The sequence below is a fragment of the Schistocerca gregaria genome, chromosome 1, assembly GCF_023897955.1.
Source record: "Schistocerca gregaria isolate iqSchGreg1 chromosome 1, iqSchGreg1.2, whole genome shotgun sequence".
Taxonomy (NCBI): domain Eukaryota; kingdom Metazoa; phylum Arthropoda; class Insecta; order Orthoptera; family Acrididae; genus Schistocerca; species Schistocerca gregaria.
This window is the reverse complement of record NC_064920.1, coordinates 1011981486-1012000915: the sequence shown is the minus strand read 5'-3', so window position 1 is coordinate 1012000915 and position 19430 is coordinate 1011981486. Positions and strand designations below refer to the sequence as shown.

At 39.5% G+C, this 19430-nt stretch overlaps 1 protein-coding gene across 1 annotated transcript in view; it reads left to right on the top strand.

Annotated features, from left to right (window-relative positions):
• The first annotated feature begins 297 nt into the window (after positions 1–297).
• The window catches only part of LOC126278786 (uncharacterized), a 97728-nt gene continuing 78595 nt past the window's right edge, over positions 298–19430 (top strand). Inside the window, exon 1 of the mRNA XM_049979066.1 lies at positions 298–450. Within this exon, the coding sequence (XP_049835023.1) occupies positions 411–450 (40 nt within the window). The 5' untranslated portion in view covers positions 298–410. The remainder of the gene's footprint in view (positions 451–19430) is intronic.

Below are 19430 nucleotides of genomic sequence, written 5' to 3'. Positions count from 1 at the left end.
AATCTCATGTAAACCTCAATTAATATTGTAAATATTCGTAATAATCTTTTTTTTTAAATTGTGTAGGCTGATGTTCGTTGATATGGTTGCTCAAGTGTCCGTCGCTGTGTGGGAAGAATGAAATAACAAAAATTGGGTATTCCGATTTTAACTCTTGCCCTGAGAAGCATTGGGCTTACAAAACCACGCACTGAGATCTATGAATCAATAATTCAAATCACATGAGGCGTAGAAATTGCTATAATTTCATCTCGAGGCTGTCGACTTTGTTCTCATACCCAACATGTTATAATCTCTGCCACAGCATTATCTTTGCGTATTACCTTAATTGTAAACAATCATAGTTGTCTAATGATGCTTGTTTTTAGTTGTAATGTCATACGGTGAAGTTTATTTTTATTTTGTGGATCATGTGGAAGTGCCATAAATGTGGAAAACCCGTGTACTTTGGTGAGTGGAGCTCTGCATCACACCAACTTTGTAGGAAATTTTGTGTGTTTGACAAGTACCTAAGCGTCTCCGCCGACCTGTCAGTTATCCTATCTGTCAGACTATGTAACACTCGTACAATTGTGCGTCAGTTGCACATATTGCTTCTTTGACTCGAATTTATGACTTTTGAATGAAATCATTTAAATCTATATTTAAAATAGGTCTTTCTGCCATGGCTGCCGTAAATTCACTACGCCCACGTAATGTTTTCTGCCACTTGCCGTACCGATGTCTTGCCAAAGTAGGCCAGCTGACTGCAGAAAGGAATCTGAGTTATGGTGTAGCGGTTCTTCTAAGCAATTTGCTATGAATGTACGAATAAAGATGTGAGATAGGTATTAAACACAGCTGACATTCCTTATCTCAGTTTTGAGTTCTTCTCAACATTTCGGCAGTCATAAGGGCGTTTTAATAACCTCAAAAGTCGTAAATATCTTTAATTAAAAGAAAGCGAACTTTTAATATAGTTCCTTTATATTTATTATTATGTTAAAATTGTTCACTTCCTTATACTGATAGTTATAAGTAGCTTAAAGAACGAAAAATGATCAGTAACTGCTCCGTATTACAAAGAAGAATGGTTTCCTCTCACAATATACAAGCAGTGTTGAGTTTCACGATTTTTGTGCCAGTAATGTGAAATTATTTCATAGCTAATTACGTTCGTGCAACCAGATGTTGATGAAATTTCAAGACCTGTTGACCTTAAACAGTTTCAGTGTCAAATGCATGGATCATGTATTTCATAACTTTTGCAAGAGGAAAACTTCATTGTCTAACAATTTCCTTTTCTGACGAGTATATGAATGAGTACTAAGTTCAGTTAAAAATGTTGCCTCTTTAGAATACCAATGCTTTTATATTTATTTCGTAATGTTCTCTATTACACAGCTCCACTTTATGGGCAGTTTTGAGAAATTGTATTGAGTACTGTCTTTTAATGCTTCCTCATAATAGTAGCTGTGAAACTCTTGCATGGGATTCCTTGGTATGCTCTGCTTGTGTTGAAGACCAAAACCTACACTTTTGTTTAGTTTGTGATATGTGCATTAGATCTGGTGGCTTTTGTTGTGATTCCTTTTATATCTTCCTTCATCAAATGGTAATTATTGGGTCAGCATGTCTAGATATCTGGTATTGCCAACACATAAGATTTTATGCTAGCAAGAGTAATTCATAGCCATCAGCACCCTTACCTCCTGCTCATTATTACTGATCTGTAGTTAACATGTTGTTATGTCATATATATTATTATTATTGTTACTATTTGCAGAACATGATTTTGTATGCCTTTTCAACTTCTTGAAGCGTAATGAATAGTCCATTAAATTTTGGGCATGAGTTTGTATATTACTGTGTGTAGAAGAAAAGACAGCAGACAATTAGGGGAACACTCATACTTTTTGAGTTTAGTCCAAAATTACAATTGTTCAGAAAGGACTGTCTTCTTTGCCAACTTTTTAGTGATTATATCTAGTCCGTTTATCTCCAGTGGCAGTAGTCATTAGCCAATTAGTATTCAGTTAATACATTGAAAGTTCTGTGCAGAAATGTTGTATGCAGTTAAGAAATGTTGGATCATTTTAGTGCTTGAAAAAATGATCCTATTATAGAGGAGAAGTAGGGATGACCAGTTTGAAACCATCTGGATTTTTGTAAGTGCTTTCTGAGAAGGTACAGGTAATCCAGTGTGTGAAAGAAGTGCTGCATTGGTTATTTGCTTGTGGTCGTTGTAATTTAGCAATCATTGAAGAGATTGAAGGTCTTCATAATAGAGCTACACAGCCAGTGATTCAATCCAGTTCAGTTTATTAGCATAATAATGCAGGATTTGTTGTAGCTGATAGTACATTTATTTATCACACCCATTTATACATTCATTTATCCAGTGATGATATGGATATGTCATTATAGTAAAATAAAAATAAGTAGCTCCAAAATATGCATAAACATAGAACACAACATCTAAGTATGCTTTAAGAATACAGGACAGGTGGTAGGCAATGACTTTGTTTAAAGAGCCATACGAACATTTGCCTGAAGTGACTTAGGAAACCATAAATCAGGATGGCCAGACAGACCAAGCTCCATCTTCCCAAATATAAGGTCAGCATCTTAATACCAGTTGGTTCCTAATGTTGTACAGTGTTCTTTGATATAGGAAACACTTTTGTGATTAGGCCTGTATATTAGTAAATAAAATGTTCTTATGTGCTACATGAAGCCATACATTTAACGACAATCAAAATATAAATAGTTTAATAAAAGAAGTTTTATTATATTTTCGCATATACAGTAATTTTCAAAATAAGCACTTCGGTTCCCTATGATGATGCAAATGAGCCACTCTGCTTTGAATGCTGAGGCTTCATGTATTCCTTGATACCACAACACTATTTCTAATTAACATTTTTTGAGTTTTTTTAAAATGTGGAATTCCGATAGTTTTGTATTTCCTCTGGTAATGCACTGTATAGAATATTAGTCTAATAAATAACACTTTTTTAGTAAATGGTTTTTATGTTTATTTCTCTGTGAACATAAGTCTTTTTCTTGTTTCATCATCATGTGCTTGACTGTTCACCAGAAAATTCCTGATGTGTCTTCAGAAACCACATTAGATACATGATAGAGTCATAATTTTAAATTCAATAAAAAAAAGTCAGGCTCCAGTGCTGAGAGATGGTGGCCATGAGTGTACTGGTGTGAATATGTGTGTTTTCTATTTTGGTAGTAGTACTTTCTCTGAGAGCTAAATATTTTAGTAGTCTTGACTTGGTAGTCTTGACTCGATGCCTCCTCTGTGTTGAGAGTAGCAGTCGATCATTTCCTGTCATGTTGAAAAGGATACTTACATGATTCTCTGTGTGTAAGAGCCTTGATTGTTCTTACTGCTCTTTATAGAAGTATAAATGAATGTTTAGCCAGGCTGCTATTTTCCCTTCTCCCACAAAAAAACCATTATGCCATAACTTAATATTATACAGGTAAGAGTGGCAAGTGGGCCATGTTGTTGTTGTGGTCTTCAGTCCTGAGACTGGTTGGATGCAGCTCTCCATGCTACTCTATCTAATGCAAGCATCTTCATCTCCCAGTATCTACTGCAACCTACATCCTTCTGAATCTGCTTAGTGTAGTCATCGCTTGGTCTCCCTCTACGATTTTTACCCTCCACGCTGCCCTCCAATACTAAATTGGTGATCCCTTGATGCCTCAGAACATGTCCTACCAACCGATCCCTTCTTCTGGTCAAGTTGTGTCACAAACTACTCTTCTCCCCAATCCTATTCAGTACTTCCTCATTAGTTATGTGATCTACCCATCTAATCTTCAGCGTTCTTCTGTAGCACCACATTTCGAAAGCTTCTATTCTCTTCTTGTCCAAACTATTTATCGTCCATGTTTCACTTCCATACATGGCTTCACTCCATACAAATACTTTCAGAAATGTCTTCCTGACATTTAAATCTATACTCGATATTAACAAATTTCTCTTCTTCAGAAACGCTTTCCTTGCCATTGCCAGTCTACATTTTATATCCTCTCTACTTCGACCATCATCAGTTATTTTGCTCCCCAAATAGCAAAACTCCATTACTACTTTAAGTGTCTCATTTCCTAATCTAATTCCCTCAGCATCACCCGACTTTATTCGACTACATTCCATTATCCTCATTTTGCTTTTGTTGATGTTCATCTTATATCCTCCTTTCAAGACACTATCCATTCCGTTCAACTGCTCTTCCAAGTCCTTTGCCGTCTCTGACAGAATTATGATGTCATCGGCAAACCTCAACATTTTTACTTCTTCTCCATGAATTTTAATACCTACTCCAAACTTTTCTTTTGTTTTCTTTACTGCTTGCTCAGTATACAGATTGAATAACATCGGGGAGAGGCCACAACCCTGTCTAACTCCTTTCCCAACCGCTGCTTCCCTTTCATGCCCCTCGACTCTTATGATTGCCATCTGGTTTCTGTACAAATTGTAAATAGCCTTTCGCTCCCTGTATTTTACCCTTGCCACCTTCAGAATTTGAAAGAGAGTATTCCAGTCAACATTGTCAAAAGCTTTCTCTAAGTCTACAAATGCTAGAAACGTAGGTTTGCCTTTTCTTAATCTTTCTTCTAAGATAAGTCATAAGGTCAGTATCGCCTCACGTGTTTCAACATTTCTACGGAATCCAAACTGATCCTCCCCGAGGTCCGTATCTACGAGTTTTTCCATTCGTCTGTAAAGAATTCGCGTTAGTATTTTGCAGCTGTGACTTATTAAACTGATAGTTTGGTAATTTTCACATCGGTCAACACCTGCTTTCTTTGGGATTGGAATTATTGTATTCTTCTTGAAGTCCGAGGGTATTTCGCCTGTCTCATACATCTTGCTCACCAGCTGGTAGAGTTTTGTTATGACTGGCTCTCCCAAGGCCGTCAGTAGTTCTAATGGAATGTTGTCTACTCCGGGGGCCTTGTTTCGACTCAGGTCTTTCAGTGGTCTGTCAAACTCTTCACGCAGTATCTTATCTCCCATTTCGTCTTCATCTACATCCTCTTCCATTTCCTTAATATTGTCCTCAAGTACATCGCCCTTGTATAAACCTTCTATATACTCTTTCCACCTTTCTGCCTTCCCTTCTTTATTCAGAACTGGGTTGCCATCTGAGCTCTTGATATTCATACATGTGGTTCTATTCTCTCCAAAGGTCTCTTTAATTTTCCTGTAGGCAGTATCTATCTTACCCCTAGTGAGATAAGCTTCTACATCCTTACATTTGTCCTCTAGCCATCCCTGCTTAGCCATTTTGCACTTCCTGTCGATCTCATTTTTGAGACGTTTGTATTCCTTTTTGCCTGCTTCATTTACTGCATTTTTATATTTTCTCCTTTCATCAATTAAATTCAATATTTCTTCTGTTACCCAAGGATTTCTAGTAGCCCTCGTCTTTTTACCTACTTTATCTTTTGCTGCCTTCATGACTTCATCCCTCAGAGCTACCCATTCTTCTTCTTCTGTGTTCCTTTCCCCCATTCCTGTCAATTGTTCTGTTATACTCTCTTTGAAACTCTGTACAACCTCTGGTTCTTTCAGCTTATCCAGATCCCATGTCCTTAAATTCCCACCTTTTTGCAGTTTCTTCAGTTTTAACCTACAGGTCATAACCAATAGATTGTGGTCAGAGTCCACATCTGCCCCTGGAAATGTCCTACAGTTTAAAACCTGATTTTTAAATCTCTGCCTTACTATTATATAATCTATCTGATACCTTTTAGTATCTCCAGGATTCTTCCCAGTATACAGCTTCTTTTATGATTCTTGAACCAAGTGTTAGCTATGATTAACTTGTGCGCTGTGCAAAATTCTACCAGGTGGCTTCCTCTTTCATTTCTTTGCCCCAGTCCATATTCTCCAAACTACGTTTCCTTCTCTCCCTTTTCCTACTACCGAATTCCAGTCACCCATGACTATTAAATTTTCGTCACCCTGCACTATCTGAATAATTTCTTTTATTTCATCATACATTTCTTCAATTTCTTCGTCATCTGCAGAGCTAGTTGGCATATAAACTTGTAATACTGTAGTAGTAACACTGTTTTAATATATTGAATGTCATCCAGTCATACTCTTAAAAAATTAGTGGACCTGTTTTCGCAGTCTTACACTGCCCAACGACTGTTCGGTTGATTCCTCATTTGTTTCTTGTTTTTTCACAATTAACCTGTTATCCCTAAACCATGTAGTCGCTTCTTCTGTTATTACAGTGACTCTTTCCTGTTAAGTCATTCATTCATTTAGCTAAGAGATTGGTGTCACTGGCAAACAATATTATATCTGGTGCTGATAAATGGATTGATATGTCATTTACAAATATTAATAACAGTATTGCTTCCGGAACAGAGTACCGTGGCCCCCAATACACAAGGCGTGTTTTTTAAACTTCACTCTATTTTTCAACATAGTTGTGAAGTTTGTTCAAACACGTTTCATACCTCTCAACCAATTTTAATACCCTCTTTAGAAAAACTTGCCGCCTGCTCCGATAACCGAGAGATGGTAATCGCTTGGCACAAGACCAGGTGGGTGGTCTAAAACTTCCTAATGAAAACTGTCCAATAAATCACAGGTCTGACCTGCAATGCGAGGTCTTGCATTGTCATTATCAGCATGCCACATCTTTGGTTTTGAATCGCTTTGTATATCTTTCTCAGGGTTTGACAGTATGTTTCTGCATTGATAGTGGTTCCTCATTGCATGAAGTTGACCAACAAAATGCCATGCCGATCCCAAAACACCGACGCCATGATTTTGCACTGGGACTGAGTCTGTTTGGCCTTCACCTTTACAGGCGAGTGTTTGTGTCTCCATTCCATGCTCTGTTGCTTCAATTCGGGTGTGATATACGAAACCCATGTTTCGTCTCCAGTTGCGATCTGACTCAAGAAGCCTTCACCTTCTTCTTGATAACGAGCCAAGAACTTCATCGCACAGTCAAATCTTTGATTTTTTGTGGTCCTCTGTTAGGAGTTCCAGGACCCAACGGGAGCACAGTTTCCCTCGTTTCAGAGACCTGTTATTGTCAAGCACCTGTTCTCACGAATCCTCATTTCAGCTGAAGCCACCAAATCGTCTGTAATCAAAGAAGGGCAACCGGAGCGGTCCTCGTTGTGGACATTGTCACGGCCTCCTTTGAATTCTTGTACCCACTTACATACTTTGCTTTCCCTCATAACAGTTTCACCATACACTTCGCAAATGAATTTCTGTAGCAGACAGGTTCCTTGCTGACAAAAACCATATCACTGAGCGAACCTCACACGCGGTTGGCGAGTTGATAGTCTTAAACATTTTGAAAGCACTGAACCGTACAGGTTAGCTACAGAGCTGAAACTGAGCACAGTTGTTCCCGAGGCATGCCGGTACATGATGCCTGTGCTCGTTGCGGTATGCATGCGAACTACTAGCGTCTACAACAAAATGGACCTTACTGAAAAAACACACTTCGTATGTCATAATTTTATGTGATGAGTGAACTACATGCTCCAGTTACGTTAGTGTAACTACCACCATACAGTAACCACGTACAGTTGGCAGCTCTAGCAGTGGTGTGTGTATAAAGCATGCCGGATGGACATGGAAAACAATGCAGTTGTTGTTGTAAAATGGAAACAGAGTGCTTTATCTGATGTCTGAAAGGCATGATCATAGGCTTTTGGGCCAAGGGCGAAAGCATTTACAAGACAACTAAGTTTGTAAACTATTGGCATGTTGCCATGGTTACAGTATACCACACTTTGCAAAATTGCGCTAACCAAAACTGGAAGTGAGGCAACCGTGGTGTGCCACGGGCAATAGATGACAGCAGTGAACAATAGCTGTGGAGGTATGTACAGGTGAGTAGATGTGCAACTATTGAGCAATTGACTGCCCAGATGAACCAAGGGGCTACCAATAGTGTCTTCTCAGTGACTGTTTTGCGAACAGCGTTGCTTCTTATGGGCCTTCACAGCGGGCACCTGGTTGAAGTAACCATGCTGACTGCTGTTCATTGGCGATCAAGGCTGGAATTTACATGGCAGTACCTCAATTGGATGTCCACTGAGTGGCAACAGGTGGCCTTTTCAGATGAATCATGTTTTATGTTCCATCGGACAGATGGTCGTCGGTGTGTACAGCATGAAATGTCTGAAAGCAAATACCCTGTAAAAATTGTTGGAAGGGTCCAGGCTGGAGGAGATAGTATTATGCTCTGGGGAATGTTTTTGTGGTACTCTCTGGGAGATCTCATCATTCTGGAAGGTACAATGGATGAGCCCAAGTATGCATCTGTCTGTTGGGACTGTGTCCAATCGTACATGCAGTGTTTTTCCTCAGCACCCATAGCATGTAGCAGCAGGACAATGCAAAGTGTCACACAGCTGCCAGTGTATAGGTGCATTGTTTGAAGAGCAGCAGGATGAGTTTACCATTCACTCCTGGCCACCAAACTTCTTGGATTTAAACTTGAGTATATGTGTGGCAACCTGGATTGAGGTGTTTGTCCCATGGTAACCCAGTCGAGAAACCTAGCACAGCTGGCCATGGCACTGGAGTTGGTGTGGCCCCACGTTTCTTTCGGTACCTCTCTTCATACATGGTTCACTTTGGTTCACACTGTAAAATGTGGTTATTCAGACTTTTGGAAGGTGGTCACATTAATGTGACTGGACATTGTATATCTGTATATTCTGTCTGTACGCCATGATATCTACCAAATGGATGGTATTTGAACCAGCTGTGTACCACTCCACAAATCTGATAGCAATATAGTTTCCCTAGCCTCAGTTTATGGTCAGTGACATCAAATGTCTTACATAGATCTAAGCAGACCACAATTTAATTCATTGTTGTCTATGAGATTTATGACCATTTGTAAAAAGTGATAGATATCTATGTCATTTCACTTATTTTTCTCAAAATCCGTGTTCTTCATTAACCAGTAACTGGCTTTTATTCAGAAAATGTGTTTTTCTTTCCATAATCCTCTATTATTTTGAAACACCAGATAACAATAATATAGGTCTGTAATTACTTACGTGAGACTGATCATTTTTTATAAAGTGACTTGAAAACTGATTTTTTCTTTTCTTTTTCTGGAATGATTCCTATACTAAACGATACATAAATGGTAGTGGCAAGATGGAAATCTGTGTTTCTTACATTGTTGTTTTATGACTTTGCCTGGAATCTAGCCAGTGCCTCATGACACTTTTTGTTTATTTTCAGTGTGATTATAGCATCTTGTACCTTCAGTACAGTTGTAGGATAGAGAGAGTCATTCGTGTTGGAACTACATTTATTTTGAACTTTGTTTCTTGCTATATTTATGTAATAATTGTTGAATGTGTCAGCTATGTACAGTGGGTCCTTACCTTCAATTCTACTAATAACTTTTTTGTCTATATTCTTATCTACTATGATACTCCCAGGTTGGTTTTGTTTTATTACTATCTTTCATGATGTATGAGTCATTATCAAGCTTTCCAGCTGCTGTTTTAACTTTCTTACACAGTTTTCTGTAAATTTCACATTTAACTTCAACATATCAGTATTATTTACACATTTATTTTTTGTTACAGTGGCACCTGATTTCCTTATTCCCTGGGGTACCCAATTGTTTGCTTTTATTTTATTTTAGACCAGTGTATTGAATTGAAATTGGAGCATCATAACAGTCCGTATAAAATCCAAGAAATGATTTTTTTTTTATCTACATCACAGCCTGATTTCTTGGTCTAATGTATATTTTTCAGCATGTGATTAAAAATCCATATGCGCCATTATTACCAAGTTTCCTCTCTCTCTATTTATCACTGATCACTAGATTCTTATTGCATATAATATTTAAACTCAGTGTGACTGCCTTATAGCCAGAGAACTCAGTGTCTGTTATTACAGTGATATACTATTATTTGTTCTCGTTGACATATAATTCGTCAATTGTTGTTTCAGACCCATTTATACATCTATTGTCTTCATGCACAGTTCCTGTCATAAGACAAGCACCAGTTGATTGTTGCTCAATACAGATAGTTTTATGATTAAAATGTCCAAGAACAGTTGTATCTTGTAGCTGATATTTCTAAGTTAATTTAGCAGCATTTCAAAGTTTTGCTGGAAAACAGTAAAATTACTTGATAATGACACACACACACACACACACACACATACACACACACACACACACGCACAAAATTACGAGCTTTCACAACTGGCGGTTGCTTCGTCAGGAAAGAGGGAAGGAGAAGGAAAGATGAAAGGATGTGGGTTTTAAGGGAGAGGGTAAGGAGCCATTCCAACCCCAGGAGCGGAAAGACTTACCTTAGGGGAAAAAAAGATAGGTATATACTCGCGTACACACTCACACGTATCCATCCATACATATACAGACACAAGCAGACATATTTAAAGGTGTGTGTGTGCGAGTATATACCTATCCTTTTTTCCCCCTAAGGTAAGTCTTTCCGCTCCCGGGATTGGCATGGCTCCTTACCCTCTCCCTTAAAACCCACATCCTTTCATCTCTCCTTCTCCTTCCCTCTTTCCTGACGAAGCAACCGCCAGTTGCGAAAGCTCATAATTTTGTGTGTGTGTTTGTGTGTTATTTTATTGTGCCTGTCAACCGGCGCTTTCCCGCTTGGTAAGTCGTGGAATCTTTGTTTTTAATATATTTTTTCCCATGTGGAAGTTTCTTATATGTCTGCTTGTGTCTGTGTATGTGCGGATGGATATATGTGTGTGTGCGAGTGTACACCTGTCCTTTTTTTCCCCCTAAGGGAAGTCTTTCCGCTCCCGGGATTGGAATGACTCCTTACCCTCACCCTTAAAACCCACATCCTTTCGTCTTTCCCTCTCCTTCCCTCTTTCCTGAAGAAGCAACCGTCTGTTGCGAAAGCTAGAAATTCTCTGTGTGTGTGTTTGTGTGTTTTATTTATTGTGCCTATCTAACGGCGCTTTCCCGCTTGGTAAGTCTTGGAATCGTTGTTTTTACCTACTGCAACCTACATCCTTCTGAATCTGCTTAGTGTATTCATCTCTTGCTCTCCCTCTACGATTTTTACCCTACATGCTGCCCTCCAATGCTAAATTTGTGATCCCTTGATGCCTCAAAACATGTCCTACCAACCGATCCCTTCTTCTAGTCAAGTTGTGCCACAAACTTCTCTTCTGCCCAATCCTATTCAATACCTCCTAATTAGTTACGTGATGTATCCACCTTATCTTCAGCATTCTTCTGTAGCACCACATTTCGAAAGCTTCTATTCTCTTCTTGTCCAAACTAGTTATCGTCCCTGTTTCACTTCGATACATGGCTACACTCCAAACAAATACTTTCAGAAACGACTTCCTGATACATAAATCTATATTCGATATTAACAACTTTCTCTTCTTCAGAAACGCTTTCCTTACCATTGCCAGTCTACATTTTATATCCTCTCTACTTCGACCATCATCAGTTATTTTACTTCCTAAATAGCAAAACTCCTTTACTACTTTAAGTGTCTCATTTCCTAATCTAATTCCCTCAGCATCACCTGATTTAATTTGACTGCATTCCATTATCCTCATTTTGCTTTTGTTAATGTTCATCTTATATCTTCCTTTCAAGACACTGTCCATTCCGTTCAACTGCTCTTCCAAGTCCTTTGCCATCTCTAACAGAATTACAATGTCATCGGCGAACCTCAAAGTTTTTACTTCTTCTCCATGAATTTTAATACCTACTCCAAATTTTTCTTTTGTTTCCTTTAGTGCTTGCTCAGTATACAGATTGAATAACATCGGGGAGAGGCTACAACCCTGTCTCACTCCTTTCCCAACCACTGCTTCCCTTTCATGCCCCTCGACTCTTATGATTGCCATCTGGTTTCTGTACAAATTGTAAATAGCCTTTCGCTCCCTGTATTTTACCCCTGCCACCTTCAGAATTTGAAAGAGAGTATTCCAGTCAACATTGTCAAAAGCTTTCTCTAAGTCTACAAATGCTAGAAACGTAGGTTTGCCTTTTCTTAATCTCTCTCCTAAGATAAGTTGTGAGGTCAGTATCACCTCACATGTTCCAACATTTCTACGGAATCCAAACTGATCCTCCCCGAGGTCCGTATCTATGAGTTTTTCCATTTGTCTGTAAAGAATTCGCGTTAGTATTTTGCAGCTGTGACTTATTAAACTGATAGTTCGGTAATTTTCACATCTGTCAACACCTGCTTTCTTTGGAATTGGAATTATTATATTCTTCTTGAAGTCTGAGGGTATTTCGCCTGTCTCATACATCTTGCTCACCAGATGGTAGAGTTTTGTCAGGACTGGCTCTCCCAAGGCCGTCAGTAGTTCCAATGGAATGTTGTCTACTCCAGGGGCCTTATTTCGGTGGATGAATCAGCAATGGTTAGTGGTGTGAGGATGCAGAAGACAGTGGAAACCATTGCATTAAAGCTGTATAAGGTGTATCCACTAGTCACGTGGCCTGTAATTGAAAAAGTGTGATGATGATCCCTCTATTGGCAGAAGGTTCTGGATTAGTCCCCCATTCTGATCTGCAGGAAGAGACTGCCAAGGGGGAGGTGACCACGAGAAAACGATTGAATAACCAATGAAAGGGCAACATTCTATGGAGTGTGAGAAATTGGAATGGGGTAAGGAAGCTGGAAGACATGAAAAGGGATATGCTAAGACTCAATATAGTGGGGGATCAGGGAAGTGAAATGGAAAGATGACAAGAATTTCTGGTCTGATGAATATCAACAGCAGGTGAAACTGATATAACAAGAGCTGGATTCATTATGAGTAAGAAGGTATGGCAAACTGAGCGTTATTTTGAGCATTTCAGTGGTAAGGCTGTTCTCAGCTGATTCAACAGCAAATCAATGCTGACAACAATAGTTCAGGTACATGCTGAAGTCCCAAGCTGAAGATGATGATATAGAGGCTATTGAATAGATAACTCAGTATCTAAAGGGGGATAAAACTCCAATAACTACTGTTCTAGAGGAAGGAATAGAAGAGAATATGAGCATCGTAGTAGGGATGAGAGAGGAGAAAAACTGACCGACTTCTCCAGTAGATTTCAATTAGTAATAGCAAGTTCACTGTTAAAAATCACAAAAGCCTGAAGTTTATGTGGAAAAGGCCCAGAGACACTAGCAGATTCCAGCTGGATTAAATCATCATCAGGCAGAGGTTCTGAAATCAGATATTCATTTATAAGGCATACCCATGAGCAGAATTAGACTCAGATCACAATTTACTAATGATAAAGAGCAGGCTGAAGTTTAAGAGAATCGTATGGAAGAATCAGTGCACAAAGAAATGGCATACTGAAGTACTAAGAAAGGATGAGACGCATTTGAACTCTTGAGTTCGCCTATCTGTCCACACAGGTGGCAAGTCCAGCTACTGTTCGCCCTGGGGTTGAACACTCACCCAAGGTTGAGTGGGAGGCCGCCTCAGGGTGTGGCAGGCAGCAAAAGACCTCCCAGGGGCTGCACATAAGGCCACTCCGTTTAGTCTGACAAACAGCTTCTAGGTGCTGTCTATGTCTGACACTTAATCAATAGAGACAATGGGTTTCCTCTTAGCAGGACGTGGAATCCGGTACTATCCCGCATCAAAATTGGACGTTCTTCGGTGCGACCATGAGTGCGATATATCGTTGCCGCAAAGTTCTACCAGGGGCGGCGCCCCTTCCCTGTCTTGGAGGGCAGCAACTGTGACGGGCGGGGCACGCGCTGTGTACTGCACGGTGGGCTATATAGGACGTCGTTTTGCAGCCAGGCGTTAGTTCTCAGCGGGACTCATCAGCAAGCAGCATTCTCCCGAAGATGGCGACCAGTTGGATCGCCGAAATATCGAGTCAAGTTGATTTTAGGATCCGGCAGCAAACCCAAAGAGATTTTCAAGACTTATTACGCCGGGAAAGCCTACGAAGTCACATATGTCTGACACTGTTCCTCAGCCAGATGCAGTTGCTTGTCCTGTTTCAGAGGGAAACTCTCAGCCTGCAAGATCTGGGCTATCAGTAGGTTGGGATTATTGGTAGGTGGGAGCTCCAGTGTAGTACATTGTGAGGCCCCTTAGGAAGATTGCTGCCAAGGAGTGGAAGAAAGCTGATATGAACTCTGGATGCATGCTGGGTGGAGTCATTCCAGGTGTAGAAACGGTCCTTCCAGATCCCATGAAGAGCACAGGGTGGAGACAGTTGCAGGTGGTGGCTGACGTCGGTACTAATGATGTGTGTTACTTTGGATCAGAAGCGATTCTCTCTGGTTTTGAGCAGCTAACAGAACTGTTACAGGCTGGCTGCCAGTCTTGGTTGCGAGATGAAACCAGGGCTCACAATTTGCAGCATAGTCAACAGGACCAACTGTGGAACTCTGCTACAGAGCCGAGTGGAGGGTCTGAATCAGAGGCTCAGATGGTTCTGTGACCGTGTAGGCTGCAAATTCCTTGACTTGCGCCTTGGGGTGGTTGGTTTTCACTTTCCACTGAATTCATCAGGAGTTGACTACAAGTAGGAGGCGGCTGCATGGGTAGCAAGGGCTGTGTAGTGTGGACTGGGTGTTTTTTTTTAGATTAGAGGGTCCCAGGGAAATACAAAAAGGGCTTCAGTCTCATAGGGTACCGGGTGAACATAGGAAGAACACAGATAAAGAAACCATTAGTACAACAGTTGTAAATTGTCATAGTTGTGTTGGGAAAGTACCAGTGCTCCAAGCGCTAATAGAAAGCAGTGATGCTCAAATCTTTATAGGCACTGAAAATTGGTGGCTAAAGCCAGGGATAAGTTCAGATGAAATTTTTATGAAGAATTTAACAGTGTTCTGAAAGGAAAGGGTAAACGCAGTTGGTGCTGGCGTGTTCATTGATGTTAGAAGTAGTTAATGTTGTACCGATATTGAAGCAGATAGTTCCCGTTAGTCAGTATAGGCAGAAGTCATTTTTTGCAACCGTAATAAAATAGTAATTCGACCTTTTTACCGACCTCCCGACCCATATGATGCAATTGCTGAAAGATTCAAAGAAAACTTGAGTTTAATTTCAAACATACACCCAACACATACATGTTGGTGGGGACTTTAATTTAAATTGGTATGTTGGTGAAAATACATGTATACATCTGGAGGTACACATAAAACATCATCCAAAATTGCGCTAAATGCGTTCTCTGACAATTATTTTGAGCAGTTAATTCATGAACCCATGCGAATAGTAAACTGTTGTGAAAACACACTTGAGCTCTTATCAACAAATAATCCTGAACTAATAGTGAGCATCAAACCAAATACAGGATTAGTGAACACAGGTCTGTCATAGCGAGATTGAATATTAACAGTGTAAGTGTTGATCAGATGTGGCTTGAATTCAGAGAAATAGTATTGACAGCAATTGAGAGACTTTTATCAAATAAATTAACAAATGATGGAGCTGATCCCCCTTGGTACACAAAATGGGTCAGAACAATGTTGCAGAAACAATGAAAAAGCTTGCCAAATTCAAACAAATGCAAAATCTCCAAGATTGGCAATCTTTTACAGAAGCTTGAAATTTAGCACAGACATCAGTGCAATATGCTTATAGTAGTTTCCACAATGAAACTTTGTCTCGAAACCTGGCAGAAAATCCAAAGAGATTCTAGTCATATGTAAAGTATACTAGCAGTAAGATACAGTCTATGACTTCTCTGCATGAGGGCAATGGAAATACTATCGACAACAGTGCTGCCAAAGTAGAGTTAATAAACAGAGCCTGCCGGAATTCCGTCACAAAAGAAGATGAAGTACATATTCCAGAATTTGTATCGCGAACAGCTATCAACATGAATAAATTAGAAGCAGACATCCTTGGAGTAGTGAAGCAACTAAAATCACTTAATAAAAGCAAGTCTTCTGGTCCAAACCGTACACCAAGTAGGTTCCTTTCAGAGTATGCTGATGCAATAGCTCCATACTTAACAATCATACACAACTGCTTGCTCGATGGAAGATCCATACCCAAAGACAGTTCACACCAGTATTCAAGAAAGGTAGTAGGCAGAATCCACTAAATTACAGGCCCGTATCATTAATGTCGATATACAGCAGGATTTTGGAACATCATGAAATACATCAGAGAGAATGGGTCTGTTGACACACAGTCAGCATGGATTTAGAAAACATCATTCTTGTGAAACACAATTAGCTATAAAGCACTCAGCACTTTTGACAAGGCATTTCAAATTGATTGTATATTTCTAGATTTCCAAAAGGCTGTTGACACTGTACCACAAAGCGGCATGTAGTGAAATGGCGTGCTTTTGGAATATCATCTCAGTTATGTGACTGTATTTGTTATTTCCTGACAGAAAGTCCTCGAGTAAAACAGAAGTGATTTCTGGCATTACCCAAGGTAGTGTTACAGGCCATCTGCTGTTCCTAATCTATATAAATGATTTAGGAGACAATCTGAACAGCCATCTTAGGTTGTTTACAGATTATGGTGTTGTTTATTGTCTAGTAAAATCATCTGAAAATCACAATGAACTGCAAAATGATTTAGAAAACATATCTGAATGGTCCGACAATGGGCAGTTGATCCTGAATAATGCAAATTGTGAGGTCATTCATGTGAGTACTAAAAGAAATCTGTTAAACTTCAGTTATACATTAAATCATTCAAATCTAAAGGCCGTTTATTCAACTAAATATCTAGGAATTGCTATTATGAACAATTTAAATTGCAAAGAACACGTAGAAAATGTTGTGGGAGAAGGCAAACCAAAGACTCCGTTTTATTGGCAGAACACTTAGAAAATGTAACAGATCTACTAAAGCAACTGCCTCCACTACACTTGTCCAGCCTCTTTTGAAGTACTGCTGCGCAGCCTGAGGGTTCTTACCAGATACGATTTACAGGATACATCGAGAAAGTTCAAAGAAGTGCAGCATGTTTTCTATTATGCGAAATAGGGGAGAGAGTATCACTGACATGATACAGGATTTGGGGTGGACACCATTAGAGCAAAGGTGTTTTTTGTTGCAGCAGAATCTAAAAATTTCAATCACCAATGTTCTCCTTGGAATGTGAAAATATTTTGTTTATACTGGCTTACATAGGGAGAAATGATTATCATAATTAAATAAAGGAAATCAGAGCTGTCACAGAAAGATATAGGTGTTCGTTTTTCCCACATGCAGTTTGAGATTGGAATAATAGAGAATTGTTGTGAAGATGGTTTGATGAACCTTTTGCCAGGCACTTAAGTGTGACTTACAGTATGTTCGTGTAGATGTAGAAGTTTACCAAACGTGAGGCTATTATGGTAAGGAGCAACGCAGTAAGCAGTTCAGTTGACAAGAAGTGAACATTTCTAAAAACAGCAATCACAGGTGTTGGAACGACAAATGTAGGCACAAGAAAATAACTACAAAGAAACCTTGGGTAAGAGAAGTAGTACTTCAATTGATATATGAAAGAATGGTGTACAAAAATGTTCAGGGAAAGACAGGGATGTAGGAATATAAATCACTTTGGAATGAAATAAATAGGAAATGCAGGGAAGCCAAGGCAAAATAACAGTAGGAAAAAGACAAGAAACAGAAAGAGAAATATTCGTCAGAAGGACTATTCAGCCATTATTCAACAATCAGTGTTGAAATACAAAGAAAGGGTTGTTACTTTAAGAGTCCAATGGGGATTCCACTGTTAAATGCAGAGGAAAGAGTGGATGGGTGGAAAGAGTACACTGAAGGCCTCTATGATAACAGGAATTGACAGGGAAGAGAGAGGGTAGTCAGAATTTGAAAGAACTTTGGAAGTCTTAAGATCAGATAGGGTGGAAAGGATAGATACCATTCCATCAGAATTTTTAAAATCATAGGGAGAAATGGCACCAAAACAATGTTGGTATGTAGAATCTATGAGACTGGTGGCGTACCATCAGGGTTTCTGAAAAATATCATCTATACACTTCAGAAGATAGCAAGAGCTGATAAGTGCGAGAACTATTGCCCAATCAGCTTAACATCTCATGCATCCATGTTGCTGATGAGAATAATATACAGAAGAACAGAAAAGAAAGTCGAGGCTCTCTTAGATGACAATCAGTTTGGCCTTAGGTAAGTTAAAGGCACCAGAGAAGCAGTCCTGACACTATGATGATGGAAGCAAGAATGAACAAAAATCAAGACACTGTTGCAGCACTTGTTAACCTGCAAGAAATTTATCATCAAAATTGGTGGTCAGTGACCGAGCGAGGTGGCGCAGTGGTTAGACACTGGACTCGCATTCGGAAGGACGACGGTTCAATCCCGCGTCTGGCCATCCTGATTTAGGTTTTCCGTGATTTCCCTAAATCACTCCAGGCAAATGCCGAGATGGTTCCTCTGAAAGGGCACGGCCGACTTCCTTCCCCATCCTTCCCTACTCCGATGAGACCGATGACCACGCTGTTTGGTCTTCTTCCCAAAACCAGCCAGCCAGCGGTGGTCAGTGAGCAGATGAAATTAAGGTGCTAATATGCTAACTTGGAAGCAAAACATGACAGATGAAGCAAGGCAAAACGACCATACCAGTCCAAGAGAAGACCACTAATATTAAACATAGGTCTTAATTTAAGGAAGAAATTTTTGAGAGTATACATTTGGACCTCAGCTTTGTATGGCAGTGGATCATGGACAACAGGAAAACTGGAACACTAGGGAATTAAAGCATTTGAGATGTGGTGCTATAGAAAAATATTAAAAATTAGGTGGACTGATTAGGTAAGGAATGAGGAGATTCTGAGCAGACTCAGTGAAGAATGGAGCATATGGAAAACACTGACAAGAAAAGGGGATTGGATTATAGGACACATGTTAAGGCTTCAGGGAATACCTTCCATGGTACTAGAGGGAGCTGTAGAGGGCAAGAACTGTAGAGAAAGAACAGAGATTGAAGTACATCTAACAAATAACTGATGACATAGGTTGCATTGCTACTCTGAGATAAGAATGTTGAGACAGGAGAGGAATTTGCGGCAGGCCACATCAAATTAGTTAGAAGAGTGATGACAAAAAAAAAAAAACATTTTAATTCAAGTTAAATTATCAATTAGAGCCACCAAACGGGCTGCCTAAGCCCTGTACATTTTGTTAGGTAACTGTTAACTGATTATTGTGTGTTGACTTTGGTGCATTATTTACTATTCTGTTTGCATGATGCTGCTTGGCAATAAAAACTTGCAGAGATAGGTTTATGGAACTATTTTCCTTGTGGATTGAAGGCTAACACTTCCATCACATATGATGATTGTGCAATAAAGACCATTTGGAACTTTAGGAAGACTGAATCTACCTGTTTACCGTAATACACTATCTACAAAAAATTGTTTGAAAAAATTAAATTAGTTTCATATGTTTAGTTTTTCCTTAATATGATTCTATTGTTG